This window comes from Pundamilia nyererei, unplaced genomic scaffold, assembly GCF_000239375.1.
Source record: "Pundamilia nyererei isolate P.nyererei 1_Seehausen unplaced genomic scaffold, PunNye1.0 scaffold00124, whole genome shotgun sequence".
Taxonomy (NCBI): Eukaryota; Metazoa; Chordata; class Actinopteri; order Cichliformes; family Cichlidae; genus Pundamilia; species Pundamilia nyererei.
In genome coordinates, this window is record NW_005187525.1 from 770612 (window position 1) to 784001 (window position 13390).

Here is a 13390-nt window from a genome sequence, read left to right on the forward strand (position 1 = left end):
ACATCTCACTCTGTGTACCTGTATGTCTCTAAGCTCCTGTATTTGAAATATCACTGAAATGGTAGGAAAAACCGTTGCAAAGCACACTTGTGTCTTCAACCCAGCTGGATCAGGAAAAGCCTGATGCACCAGGTTATAACAATTGAGACCTGGTAACACAAAGACTGTGTTCTAACTTCTCAACATGACATGAGAACATGACATTGACTAAAATCATCCACATTTTTCTAACCGAAAACCTTAGATGACAAGTACAGGCTGTGAGGGACAGTTCCCTGTACAGCGGTATCCAAGCCCTCACTAACTACAAAGGATAGAGCCCCCCCAAGCCCCAAAATCACCCTCAAACTCGCGAAAGAAGCTCAACACCTTCTTTGCTTAGGTTGAGGTGGACTGCTCAGTTTGCTCTCTGTGGACTAACGCTCAGCATTCAACACTATAAAACCAGACATCCTCATCATCAAACTGGACCATCTTCATATCCCCCACTACCAACTGCTCCTGGATCAAAGACTTCCTCACAAACCGGCCTCAATCAGTCCAACTCGGACCCCAAACTGGGTGTTTGGTACACAGACCACTACTGAGAAAAGCAAGGCTACGCAGAGGGTAATGACACTGCCCAGAAAAATCATTGGCTGTACTCTGCTACAAATTTTGTGGAGGGTGGCACACTGGTCTGGTGCTCATTGGTCTGGTCTAGAACAATGACGAGTGACGAGTCTGCATACAGACAGGAAATAGCAGTCAGAACCACCTGGAGATGAACCTGCTCAAGATTGTGGCGATATTGGATTGTCGGAGACCCCCCCACGCCTTCCTCCCTCTCACCATCCTGAACAATAAAGTATCCGATGTGGATCACGGATTTGAAGTGGTCCTCACATCAGTCTGTCTGGAACAAGGCCCAGCAGAGGTTGTATTCCCTGCAGCAATTCAGGAAGTTCCACCTGCCACAGGAGCTGATGGTCATCTTCTACACTGCAGTCATCCAGTCTGTCCTGTGTACATCAATCATTGTCTGGTTTGGCTTAGCCACGAAGCAGGACAGGGCCAGACTGCATCAGAGAGGATCCTCAAGCAGAAAACATCTCTGCAGATCCTGGACATAAACTGTTCTATTTTTACAAAAACCAGCCACCACTCAGCCATGACTCAGGTCATATGCATATTGTACTGCACAATCTGCACTATTCAAAATTAATACTTAAGGTTCATCCAGCTTGCTCTATGTTCAGCCTATTTATATCTATCATTCATGCCCAGCTGCAACTTAAGACCTTCCACAACTTGCACTTTTCTAACTTTCTAACCTCGTATTTATGTTCTCCTTCTGTATATATGACTTATTTGCTTATTTAAAAATGTTTATTTTTTGCATGCAGAGAGTAAAGCGAACCTGAGTCAAATTCCTTGTTTGTGTGCACAAACGTGGCCAAATAAAGACGATTTTGGTTTTGAATCAATGCATGCAACACCTGTTTCAGGTAGAGAAAGGCAGCAGTGTCCTCAAGATTGCTTGTTTATTTCTTTTCATTCAAAAGACCCTCAACAGCAGTAAATGTTTCTAAAATAGACAGTATAAAACTGTGGGTGATTATCTACATCCATCTTTTATACTGAGTATAGTTACATCTCCTGTTCCAAATGTATCCTGAGCTATGAATGGTTTCTTATTATCCTACAAAGTATCAACAGGCTTTTTCAGTGCAAAATCTAAACAATTAAATGAATAGATACAAAAAAATAGAACAAAAAAGAAATCTCAGAAATCATATCGACTTTAAATGTTGATGACAGGAATTTAAACTCCTCAACAGTTTACTCACAGTCACACAAAGAAATCTGTGAAATTGCACTTTTAATTCCTGTTTCCTGTTAATTGCAGTGTGGAGAGCAAATGATCAGGATACTCCAGTCACTCTTTTGTCAAACTTGAGCAGCAACACAACCATCACAGGGGCTTTAATGGGGACAAATAAAATGTGATAGGCTAAGATAACAGCCACTATACAGATAAGATTACCCAAACTGCTAATACATAAACTGTGCCTCTGGGCTGTTGGCTGAGCGTGAGGGTGGGCTTCCCTGCGCCACAGACGGACATCCTGCGCTGAGCGAGGACAGAAATACTTACAGAAGTCGTCCTCCGACAGCAGCTCATCGCCCATGACTGCTGCTCTTCAGAGCCGCTTCTACCGGCCCGGCTCCTCTTCCATCACTCGAGCCCGTTATCCTTCTCCAGCACAAGTTTATCCTGCGTGCTAACGTCAGTACATTTGTCAAGCTACACATGTCAAAACCAAAGAACCACCATATCCGGTCTATACCTTCAAAATAAAGCGAGCACGTCTTCAAAGCAGAAACGACGCTTCTCGGTCTTTTTCTGGCAGACAGCGAAGCGTGACATTCCCGTCACCAACTGCTGTGATCTATGGACTCAACTCACCATAAACCACATATTTAATAAACAGATAGATCTATCTAAAATAGATTTTTGGACTGATAGATTTCACTTGGGACCAGCTCCCAATTTGGATTCTGGAGACAGACACTATCTCTACTTTTGAGATCAGGGTTAAAACTTTTCTTTTTGATGAAGCATATAGTTAGGGCTGGACCAGGTGACCTTGAATCCTCCCTTAGTTAAGCTGCAGCAGGTGTGGGGATTCTGTGTTTCTTCTTCACTCACCTCTCTGTACTCAGTTATTAGTCATTATTAATCTCTGGCTCTTTACCAGAGTGTCTTTATCCTCTCTCCCCCTCCTCACCCATTCAGTAATGCCGATGGCTGCCCCTCCCTGAACATTGTTCAGCTACAAGTTTCTTCCTTTTAGAAGGTTTTTCCTTCCCACTGACTCCAAGTGCACGCTCAGAGGAGCGTCGTCTGATTGTTGGGTCTCTCAGTATTATTGCTCTGGTTTTACAGTGTAAACTTAGAGTTACATAAATAAAACTGAACTGAAATCAATATTGCAATTTTTAAAGCGTGTCCGAGTCATAATGGGGCTGTTTCCTCTCTGTTTCTTCCTGTTTCTCATGTCTCCTGCTTACTTTGGAGTTTATAAAACCATCTCCACCTCTCTTCTTCCTGGCATGGTTTTGGAGCAAAAAGGCAGCTGGTAACTGGCCAGTCATATTGATTCTGTAACGTGTTTGTTGAATCTCTATCTGAATATCTGGTGTGCTGTCTGAATGGCTATCCCACAAAATGACCAATAATGAATTTGAATCTGAACAAATGAATGAAGCTAATGATCTTGTGTGTCTTTAATCCACTAAAAACAGCTAAAAGGTACTGCAACCATTCCTCATCACTGGCCCAAGTAGAAGATCTCTCCTTGAGGAACAATTTAACCCAGCGCTGTTGTCATTTTAATTTCTATTGTGAAACTGTTATTAATATAAAATGACAAACTTCACACTACAGTCACAACAGTCCAAGTAACCCGCTAATCACATAAAAACTGTAAATTTGAAGCTGCAAGCAGCAAGTGATGTAATTTTATTGAAACACTTATTGTTTCATTACATTTTTTAATGATCAAATATACTTTCATTTTGCATTGGTTGACCATCACACCACATTAGCCAGTGTTTATTTCTAAAAAGGGTTTTTAAAAAATCGCTGTTGGGATGTTAACAAATTTTAACAAAGGTGCAAAAAACAATCGAAGAAATTTCAACCCTCACCTCAGCAGGATGATTATATCAGGCTACAGTATAACAGAAGGAAGCTACAGTGCAGCATGTGTAACACTGTTGATAAATGCTTCAAATGGTTTGTAAGACTGAAGACATAACAACAAAAGTAAATCATTTATCTTTATTTAAGCAATAGCAAACTTTATCAAAGAGTACAAAACTTCAGTCGATCTACTGTTATGAAAATATGCTTACAAATTCTGGAGGACACAAAAGTTACATTTCTACCACTAGAAAAACACGGAAGATTCTTCATTAATAATCAGTTCAACATTCAGACAGGGGAGAATGATGCACATACCCCCCATACAAAAGACAAGTATTAGAGAATAGTAATAGGCATTAGTGAGAGCTGCTCTAAGTGCGTTTCTGTGCAATATACAGTACATTAATGAAATGATATTACTAATGATATGAAAACCCTGTAAAGTAAAAATATTCCTTTATTTGCTTTATCAATGTTAAGAGTCTGAACAGATCCTTACCTACACCGTACATCTTCACCTTCACCAGTGACAAACACCATGACGGCGGTGATTAAAGTATAATTTCTCTAATAGCAACTTGTCAGCAAAAACTTCCCAATGAAAAGGAGAGAAAAAAGCTTCTGAGGTTCACAAATGATTAGAAATGCTTTTAGGCATTAACAGAAGTGCTTATTTGTAGCTGTATATATTTAACCTATATTTATATATTATATATTTAACCTCTTAGGACCTGCGTCCACATATGTGGTCATCACATTTTGGGTTGTCTAGACCAAAATACTAAATTTTGCTCTACAAGGGCCTGACATCCACTCACGAGGACGTCATCCTCCCACTGTTCTATCGAAATTTAAAACGGATGTCCTCATATGTGGATCAGGCAAAAAAAGAAATCAGGTAATTCTTTGTTTTTACATTCATCAGGTCCCAATGAACCCAAATAGCAAAGAGAAATTAAAAATGCTGCCATGAAAGAGTTCGGGTCTTAGGAGGCTAAAGTATTGATTCATCGATACTTTGTTAGTCCTCACAGCTCAGGTGAACAGAACCTTCAAAGACCTGCTGTGTACCAACACTTCTCCTGTATTTGAAACATTGATCCGTCTAGAAGAGCTCACAACATAAGAGATGACTGAAGCCAGATGCTTTGCTTCCAGTTTTTTTTACATAAATCCCTTTGGATAGCAAGAAAATTACATTAAGAAACATTAAAGGTGTTAAGGCACACAGACAAATCTGTGCGTAGCAAGAGTTCACACACAAATCCATGATTTATCAATATTTTCGTACCTGAATTAGTTTGCACCGTAGAAACAAATGAAGAAGTACCATGTGTACAAACAAACACAAATGGCTGCCGAAGGACATTTAATGAAATGAATACTACTATAACTAAAGCTACTATTAATAGTATTAAGAATTGTTATCGTTATTATTATTGTTGTTGTTGCTTTCATGTAATATTAACAGTTTTACAAAACACAACATGCTCAGTTACAATTAAATAAAAAAGTAAATCGTATGCAAAGAAAACAAAATACTAAATTGAAACATTTTTAATTGCAACATATTCCAGTTTTTCTTTGATCTTTTTTGTCTTTTATCAGTTTATCCTCCCTAAAATTATCTTATTGTTCATTTTTAAAAAAAGACTTCTATCACTTGCAGTCTAATTTTTTTGTTTGTTCATACAGTGAGTTTTGTCATGTGGAGCCGACAGACTTTCCAGCTGCTTATACTCTGTCGGGTCTTTTTACATCAGTTTCAAACTTTTTTTACTTGAGTCACAGTGAGTGTGTCTCTGCCTTAGCGGTGCAGGCGGCTGTCTCATGACATTACTGCATTTTCCACTTCACCTCCAGGTAAACTAATTTATTTATACAGGGAAATGGAGGAGTGGCTGTATGTTTTATGCATATTGCACACGGCAAGCATGAGCGTGCTGATTTAGAGTCTGATTTACTACCAAAAGTAAATCATTTATCAAACACGTGCAAGAACAAAATCAGCCAGTGCATTTGTTGCATAGGGTAAGACTGTTCCCACGCACATATTAGTAATGAGGGCCATTATTTTGTATCTACAAAAGAAAACACAGTAGTAAAAAAGTATACAGTAACACATTACTTTCCGCTGCAGAAAAACATCCATTAGAAATAATTCCACAAAAAGTTCCAAGTGCAGCAAAACCATCGACAATAACACAGTTTTGTCCATCAGACTATTCCAGCCATTCATTCAAACCCTCTTTAATACTGTTGCACACCACAAGCATAACGCTCAAAAACCTTAAAAGCACTTTGAGGTGACTGTTGTTGTGATTTTCTATATACAGTACTGTGCAAAAGTGTTAGGCAGGTGTGAAAAACTGTTATAAAGAACGCTTTCAGAAATATAAATGCTTGTTTATTGAACCCAAATGTATTCTGCAGCAGGACAACAACCCCAAACACGCAGCCACAGTCATTAAGAACTATCTTCTGCGTAAAGAACAAGAAGTACTGGAAGTGATGCTCCGGCCCCCACAGAGCCCTGATCCCAACATCATTGAGTGTGTCTGGGATTACATGAAGAGACAGAAGGATGTGAGGAAGCCTGCATCCACAGATCTGTGGTTAACAACCGACCAGCCGAGTTCCTTCAAAAACTCTGTGCAAGTGTACCCAGAAGAATTGATGCTGTTTTGAAGGCAAAGGGTGGTCACACCAAATACTGACTAGATTTACATTTCTCTTTTGTTCCTTCACTTCATTTTGTTGATTGGTGAAAATAAATGATAAACACTTCCATTTTTCAAAGCATTCTTTGCTGAAAGTTCTTCTCACCTGCCTAAAACCTTTGCACAGTACTGTAAATAAAGTTGAACTGAATTGAATCCAGTACAGTGTCCAGGTCAGGCCTGCACACCATGATCATGCAGAGTGAATAAGCTCATCATAAACGACCATCTGTGATGATACAGAATACCACTGGCCCTTCACTTTTAGGCAAATTGTATTTAGAGGGGTCTTTTTACATTTTCCATGATGTGACTGCACTATCACTGTCTAGGTAAAGGGTTTATCAGTTGGTCAATTTCAGTCAGTGTGTGACGTTCACCAACTCTTCCTTTTGCTTCCGTTTGTTGCAAATTTCAGTTTCTTGACCTCCCTGAGGACGTGGTCTGCCTTCTTCAGCTTCTCCATGGCCTCAGCCAGCAAATCCCCCGGTACATCCTCCTCTTCACTTCCATGGTCCTGGGACACTTTGCTCAAGAGCTTGCTCGTCTTTTCCATCTCTAGAGCCACTTCAGTCTCAAGTTTAATGACATCATCACTAGAACCCCCAGCACTCACAGCTCCACCTCTGCTAGACTCTTTCATCTGATTACAGACATCAGATTCAGACAGCAAATTTCCAATTGAGGCTGACCTGCCCTTGGCTGAGGGCTTGAGAGGAGGGATGGGTTTTATGTTCTTAGAGCTAACCTGAGGCACTGTTGTGACCTGTGCTGGTCTTAAAATAACAGATACCTGAATGCTGTCCTCACTAGCATCCACCACATCCAAAGCAGAATGGCTTCCCCTGAGTGCAGCTGTAGCAGCTACCAATGTGTCTTGACTTCCAGAGCCTTCACTCTCATCATCTGAGTGCTGACCACTGTCTACAGATTTCTCATCTTGCTTTTTTTTCTCCCCGGACAAGTGATAAAGCAGTGGACTCAGGGTAAGGCTCTCAGTGGTTGAGTCATTCAAAGAGGGGACTTCACTCTCGGCCAGTGCGTCTTTTGAATCGACAGAATTGAGTGAGGCAGTATTGTCGGGTCCCTCTTTAGGATTACTCTTAGCCGAGGTGCTCTCTATCCGCTGTATGTCAGGCTCGGCACATTCATCAGGCTTTTTGTTGAATTTTGGATGGGAACTTGGACTCTTTCTCAGTGACTCTGTGGGTATTTGTTCCCCACAGTCAGATACCACCTTTGTGTTGCTGCTAACTGTTTCTTCTGTGCAGTGACTCTCGTGTTTATCATCTTTCACATCAGGTGACGTTTCTTTAGCAATCAGCTGCACTGCCTCATCTGTTTCCACGGCTGTTTCTATAGTCTCCTTCCTACTTTCATCTTCCTTCTCATTATCCTCATTACTAATCCCTTCAACCTGCTGCTCTGTCTCAGAGCCAGAATGGGAGGGCTTCTTCTCCTTGGATGGAGGCATAGGAGGGTGAGAGTGTGGCTTGGACTGTAAAGCATCAACATTACTCACAGAGCTGGGTTTATTGGGAGGCATTGGTGGTGGAGCTGCCTTTTTACTGGCATCAGAACTTGTTTCAGAAATCTTCTCATGTTTTGCCTCTTCTGTAGTTTCTTCAACAGGTGAAGTAGAGGGTTTTGCTTCTTTCGATGGGGGCATTGGTACCTTGAAATAATATAGCAATTATAGCAAGGCCATGATATCCACAAAGACATGCACAAATGTTACAACATTTCACAATTACAATTTTTAGAAACATTTGACATACCTTTTTCTCTGAACCATCATTCTTTTGAGGTTCATCTTCATGTGCTGTGCTGGGTTTAGCCTCCTTGATAGGCGGCATTGGAGGTTTGATGACCTTTTTTTGGGGACTGACGTCTGGATCTGGCTGAGCTTCCTCCTCGGTAATTGACACCAACTGTTTCTCTTTGGAGGTCTCACTGCCATCAACATTGGCATAATGTGCTCCATTAGGCATTACGGCATCTTCAAGATCAAGATCCAAGCGCAGGATTCCATCAGATGACACATCAGCTACCTAGAAGAAAAATATACGATTAAATGACACAGAGCACACGGACAGGAAAGAACTGAGTAGAGTTCACCTAAGGGTGAAGCTCAGGAAATTTAAGGAACCTACAGGAACAAGATCAACGCCAAACTAGAATACCAAGGATTTGTGGAGTAGTGCAAATTAAATCAGTAGGTTCAAGGTGAGAGACAAGCAGTGGGCAAATAAGCTAAAAGTTTCCTGATGAGAATCTGTTTACAAGCCTCTGCTGCCTCCTCCATCACACACCCTTGCCTTCACAGATCACTACCCTCACTGGGTTTGCTATTCTCCTTTCACCCCATGTGAACTCTGTGAATTAGACTCCACCCCCTTATCTGATAAACAGTCCCTGCTTGATCGTGATAGCTGACACAGCGGTATTCTAGGGACCTGTACTGCTAGCCAACATGTTTAGAACCTGAGTGTCAAACAGGAGAATATACCAGTGTTTCAGATAACATTCACCTCATGGAAGAAGCTGTACTGCAGAATGGTGCACAATCTGCGAGGCTGTGCAGCCTTCTGCCTGAGGGAAGGAGGTGAACAGTTCATGGGCTGGGTGGAAGGGATCCCTTGTGTTGTTCAATTTGAGAACTATTTGCCGTATCGTACGATATCATCCACATACATAAACTAAGATTTACAAATGTGTACAGTGATTTGTGTCTAACTTTAATCATTTTGGGGGCAGATTTCAGCACTCTTTGTTGTGCCTTCTTGTCAGAATGGTCTCCACTACACAATAATAAACAGAAGTCAGCACAGCTGCACCAAAACCATGCTGCTTCAACCTCATTATTAAAACAAAACAAACAAACAAAAACAGCTGTTGATGGCCTCATGAGATATGCAGACCAACACTGTGAGTTGATGATGCAATCATCTTCATGATGCAGAGACCTTACTTTCATGTAGAATAGAATAGAAAAAAGTAGAAAAGCCCACAAACAAACAGCAACTGAATGCTGCAGTAAAGGCCTGCAGAGCATTAAAAAGGAGGAAACCAGCATCTGGTGATGTCCACGAGTTTAAGACTTCAAGCTGTCATTGCCAGCAAAGGGTTTTCAGCCAAGTATGAGAAATGAACATTTTATTTTCAGTTAGTTAATTTTTCCAATTACCTTTGAGCCCCTGAAATGAAGGGGTTGTCTTAAAAATGCTTTAGTTCTTCACATTTTGATGCAATCTTTTTGTTTAACCTGCTGAATTAAAGTTGGAAGTCTGAACTTCAATTGTATTTCTTTCACTTAAAATTCATTGTGGTAAAAAATGTCTTAGCCTTTTTAATTATTATTGTAATGAGGGCATAAATCAGAGGCAAGCTTTAGGAAAAGCAGTACACTAATTATTTTTTGACTCAGTCTTGTAGACATCCAGAGTTTCAGGAAACAAATTCATCAACACGTCATCAATGCCAGTCAAGTAACAAAATTGTAGGCCAACAAACTGACCTTAAAACTAAGGATATTTCCTTTATTTTCACTTTTTTAGTTCACAGATCGAGATTCAACCCAGAACCAGGAAATGGAGAGGATTATGGGTTATCGGCCTGGATCCGTTCATAGTGGCTTATTTTGTTCTGGGATGATCTGTTAAAAAACGTCATCCTTCCAAAACTGTCCTGAAATATGTCAAATCTAGATGATCAGTTTACAAACAGCTCTATAAAAGCCAAGGCACTTGTGACATATTTGCCTTTTTCTGAGAAAACCTTACATTCAAAAAACCTTTTTTTTAGTTAAATGTGAAACAGCAACTATCAGTGAAGACTGACATCAGATCAAATCATCAATACTCACACTGGGAACATTAAAGTTTTTCTAATCTCAAACATTTAATTTAATAATGGCAGAAACAATTGAATTCTTTATTATTGGAATTATAGAAAAAATGAAATGTTCATAAATAAGTGCAGAAAAACCTTTTATTGAATAAATCTGAGCAGAGGGTGGATCCACCTCTTGTCTGTTGCTCTCACAGGTCCATCAGCAAACTGTCTAATCTGTTCCTTCACACCTTTTCTCTTATATACATTATGTACATTTTGAATAAATACATTTAAAATGAATGTAAAATTAGGATTCAGCTTCATCTAATGAAAGTTCAAGCTGGCTGCATGATGATCGTGGATATAATAAAATGATACGTATTATGTCAGACTCATTCTGTCTGTGATGATGACAAAGTTGCCCAAGCTGATTAAAATGACTCTTTTTAAAATGACCCCCTAAGCACTGAAACTTGTTCATATTCCTTAGATCACATGACCTTAAAACTCACTTTTTGTTTACATGTTGCCATGGTGAATGATAATCACACTTAACTCATGCTTAACATCCTCGGAGCTAATTGAACTTGCTCTGATTGGCTGTTTTGGAACAGGAAACTCGGTGTTTTGCCAATGTCAGAGTTAATTAACTCAGAACATGCTTACAGAAACAGGAGCCTGCTTTTCTACCCCACCATGTAAGCCTCAGTAATTTCCATCCACTATCTGCGCTTCCTGTGATATGCAATGCAACCTGCCAGTTCTTCAGTGACATTCGGTAGAGTCATTTCCTTTCTTGCATAAGTACTGTGCCTTGTTGGAGATTGTTGGAGTCGCTCCTTTTTAGGTACTAAATTATTATCAGAGGGTGATACGTTGCTCTTACTCTCAGACATGGCTGGGCTTGTGTTATTGTTGCACAAGCAACGACATTGTGACAATATAAGTAAAATTGATATTGTGAAAAATGTATAACAATATTATCACAGGCATTATTATATGGCACAGCTGCAGTCAAAGCCCCTTACTACCATAAATAGTCAATATGATATCAAATCTAAATAATATAAATCTACCTAAAACCACAGTGACTCACTATTCTAACTCACTGCGGTTGGCAGCTTATTTTTAATGTACTGGGCCCAAACAAATAGCATTTCTATTAGAATATAGCATCCAGTGGCATACAGCATGGACATTTTTGATTTTAAATAACAGGTAAATCCTGGCGTTACTAATCACATTCATTCTGGCTCTGCATCTTAACACAACACAACCTTAGTAATGTAGTTACGTTGATTAGTTACGATGTGGGTTTCATGTCAGTTAATACAAATCAATCAAAGACCCAGGTAACCACGGAAGCAAAGTTTGTATTAAGAGCAAATTAAAACAAAAGACACGTTACAACAATACTACAAGCACTATTTCAATTTGACACGCACCTCTTTCATGTGTATCCTGGTCGGTGGACGCCGGTTGCGGTTCCCTTTGGGTCTTGTTCGAGTAACGTGCTCTAAGTTGCTGCTTTGATCAATCTTCACCTGTGAAAATAAGAAATAATTTGAGTTTGAAAACTACATGCTTATTAAAACCGAGACAAAGACAAGATTTAAGATAAATTTATGGCTCTATCGTATGTTTACCTCATCAAAAATTTTATTCTTTGCTCGATTAATGCCATCACTGAGGGCTTTAATCCAAGCCTCCTTGTCCTCCACTGTCTGAGCCTGGAATTTAACATCATGGACCTGTGAATGAATGAAGCAGACAATAGTCAACTCAAACTAAGGTAGATAATCGAACAGAAGATCTGCGACACAATAACAGGAGTATTGACAGTTTTTTCTTCTATTTTTAAAAACTGTGCTCATTGTGTTTTTTTTAAGAATAAGAAATAATCTATTTAGGCCACAGGCCCTTACGTATGAATTCTGGTTGTGCTTACTGACCATGAACCGATTTTATGTGGTACATGGCGCTCAAAAATCTGTCAAAAAATGTTTTAGTACGACTTTGCTAAGCTACCAAGCCGCACTGCTTGATGGATTGTTGGAGCGTTACGTCAGGAGCCTCACGGAGTCATCTGGGTCCAAAACTCCGTCAGCTTCTGTCTAAAAACTGAATTCTTTCATCTTTAATAAAATGATCAGCATTGCTGCTTTACCAGGTGTAACTATTAAGTTTAACATCCAGGCATCCATGAAAACAGAATTTATTAAATTTAACGGAGTTAGAAGTTAGCAGGAAGTTAGCTCGCTAGCTTTCACCTAAACATGATATAGCATGTTCTGACTGAGAGGTATCTGAAAGAATTCAAACGTACAGCTCTGCTATCACTTCCAACATAAATGAAGACAGAAAACTAAACAGCAGTGGCGTTTGTAGGGTTACTGAAGTTGGGCTAGCTGCTATATAATGATGTGCTATGTGATTGCTAGCTACACAGCTATGTTAGCATAACATAAACACAGTGAAGCTGGAGGATGAACGCTAACTTTTTTCCACTCGATAAAAGTTAACGTGACGGATTCTGGTGGTCAGGGTCAAATGCAATCACATAGCAGGATGCTGTAAACGGACCAAACTTCAGTCAGGAGAACAACTGAGATTATTCATCCACAATATGAGGTTAGTCATTAATATACTGCAACAACATGGGAACAGAGCAGCTGCGAGACAATTCAACATTAATGAATCAATGTTACGGAAGTGGAGGAAGCAAGAAGAATGACTGAGTAAAGTTTGACTTATCAATTTATCTGTTTCGCTTAATGCGCCTTATAATCCGGTGCGCCTTATCGTCCGAAAAATACGGTAGGTCTTCCCAGAGCAGAGTTAATAAACATGTGCAGATCAAAAGAACTCTAACTTCTCTAACTCCCAAAGGTTTTATTAGAAAATAGGAAATTTCCTGTAGGGAGTATGACTGTTGATGCTCGTCCCGTGACACTATGTCTGAGAACTGTGAAACCCCAAAAACTAACTGCAGCCTCAACTGTCATTCCTCTCGTCTGCCGGCTACCTTGATTTTCAGCCACTTATCACATTTGCCAGTGTCTAAGCAGTCCTTGATATCATTTTCCTGTCATATTCCTTCATCATTTATCAAATCAGCCTTTGGAGAACTGGATGCAGCTTCCAC

At 39.9% G+C, this 13390-nt stretch overlaps 2 protein-coding genes across 2 annotated transcripts in view; both read right to left on the bottom strand.

Moving 5' to 3' along the window:
* The window catches only part of ankdd1a (ankyrin repeat and death domain containing 1A), a 36239-nt gene extending 33938 nt beyond the window's left edge, over positions 1 to 2301 (bottom strand). Inside the window, exon 1 of the mRNA XM_013913300.1 lies at positions 2138 to 2301. Within this exon, the coding sequence (XP_013768754.1) occupies positions 2138 to 2171 (34 nt within the window). The 5' untranslated portion in view covers positions 2172 to 2301. The remainder of the gene's footprint in view (positions 1 to 2137) is intronic.
* A 3030-nt stretch (positions 2302 to 5331) lies between these two features.
* plekho2 (pleckstrin homology domain containing, family O member 2) overlaps positions 5332 to 13390 on the bottom strand; it is a 14353-nt gene continuing 6294 nt past the window's right edge. The window contains exons 4-7 of the mRNA XM_005742855.2: positions 11892 to 11996; positions 11691 to 11789; positions 8190 to 8462; positions 5332 to 8086 (exon numbers count right to left, since the gene is read on the bottom strand). Coding sequence (XP_005742912.1) covers positions 6788 to 8086; positions 8190 to 8462; positions 11691 to 11789; positions 11892 to 11996 — 1776 coding nt within the window. The 3' untranslated portion in view covers positions 5332 to 6787. The remainder of the gene's footprint in view (positions 8087 to 8189; positions 8463 to 11690; positions 11790 to 11891; positions 11997 to 13390) is intronic.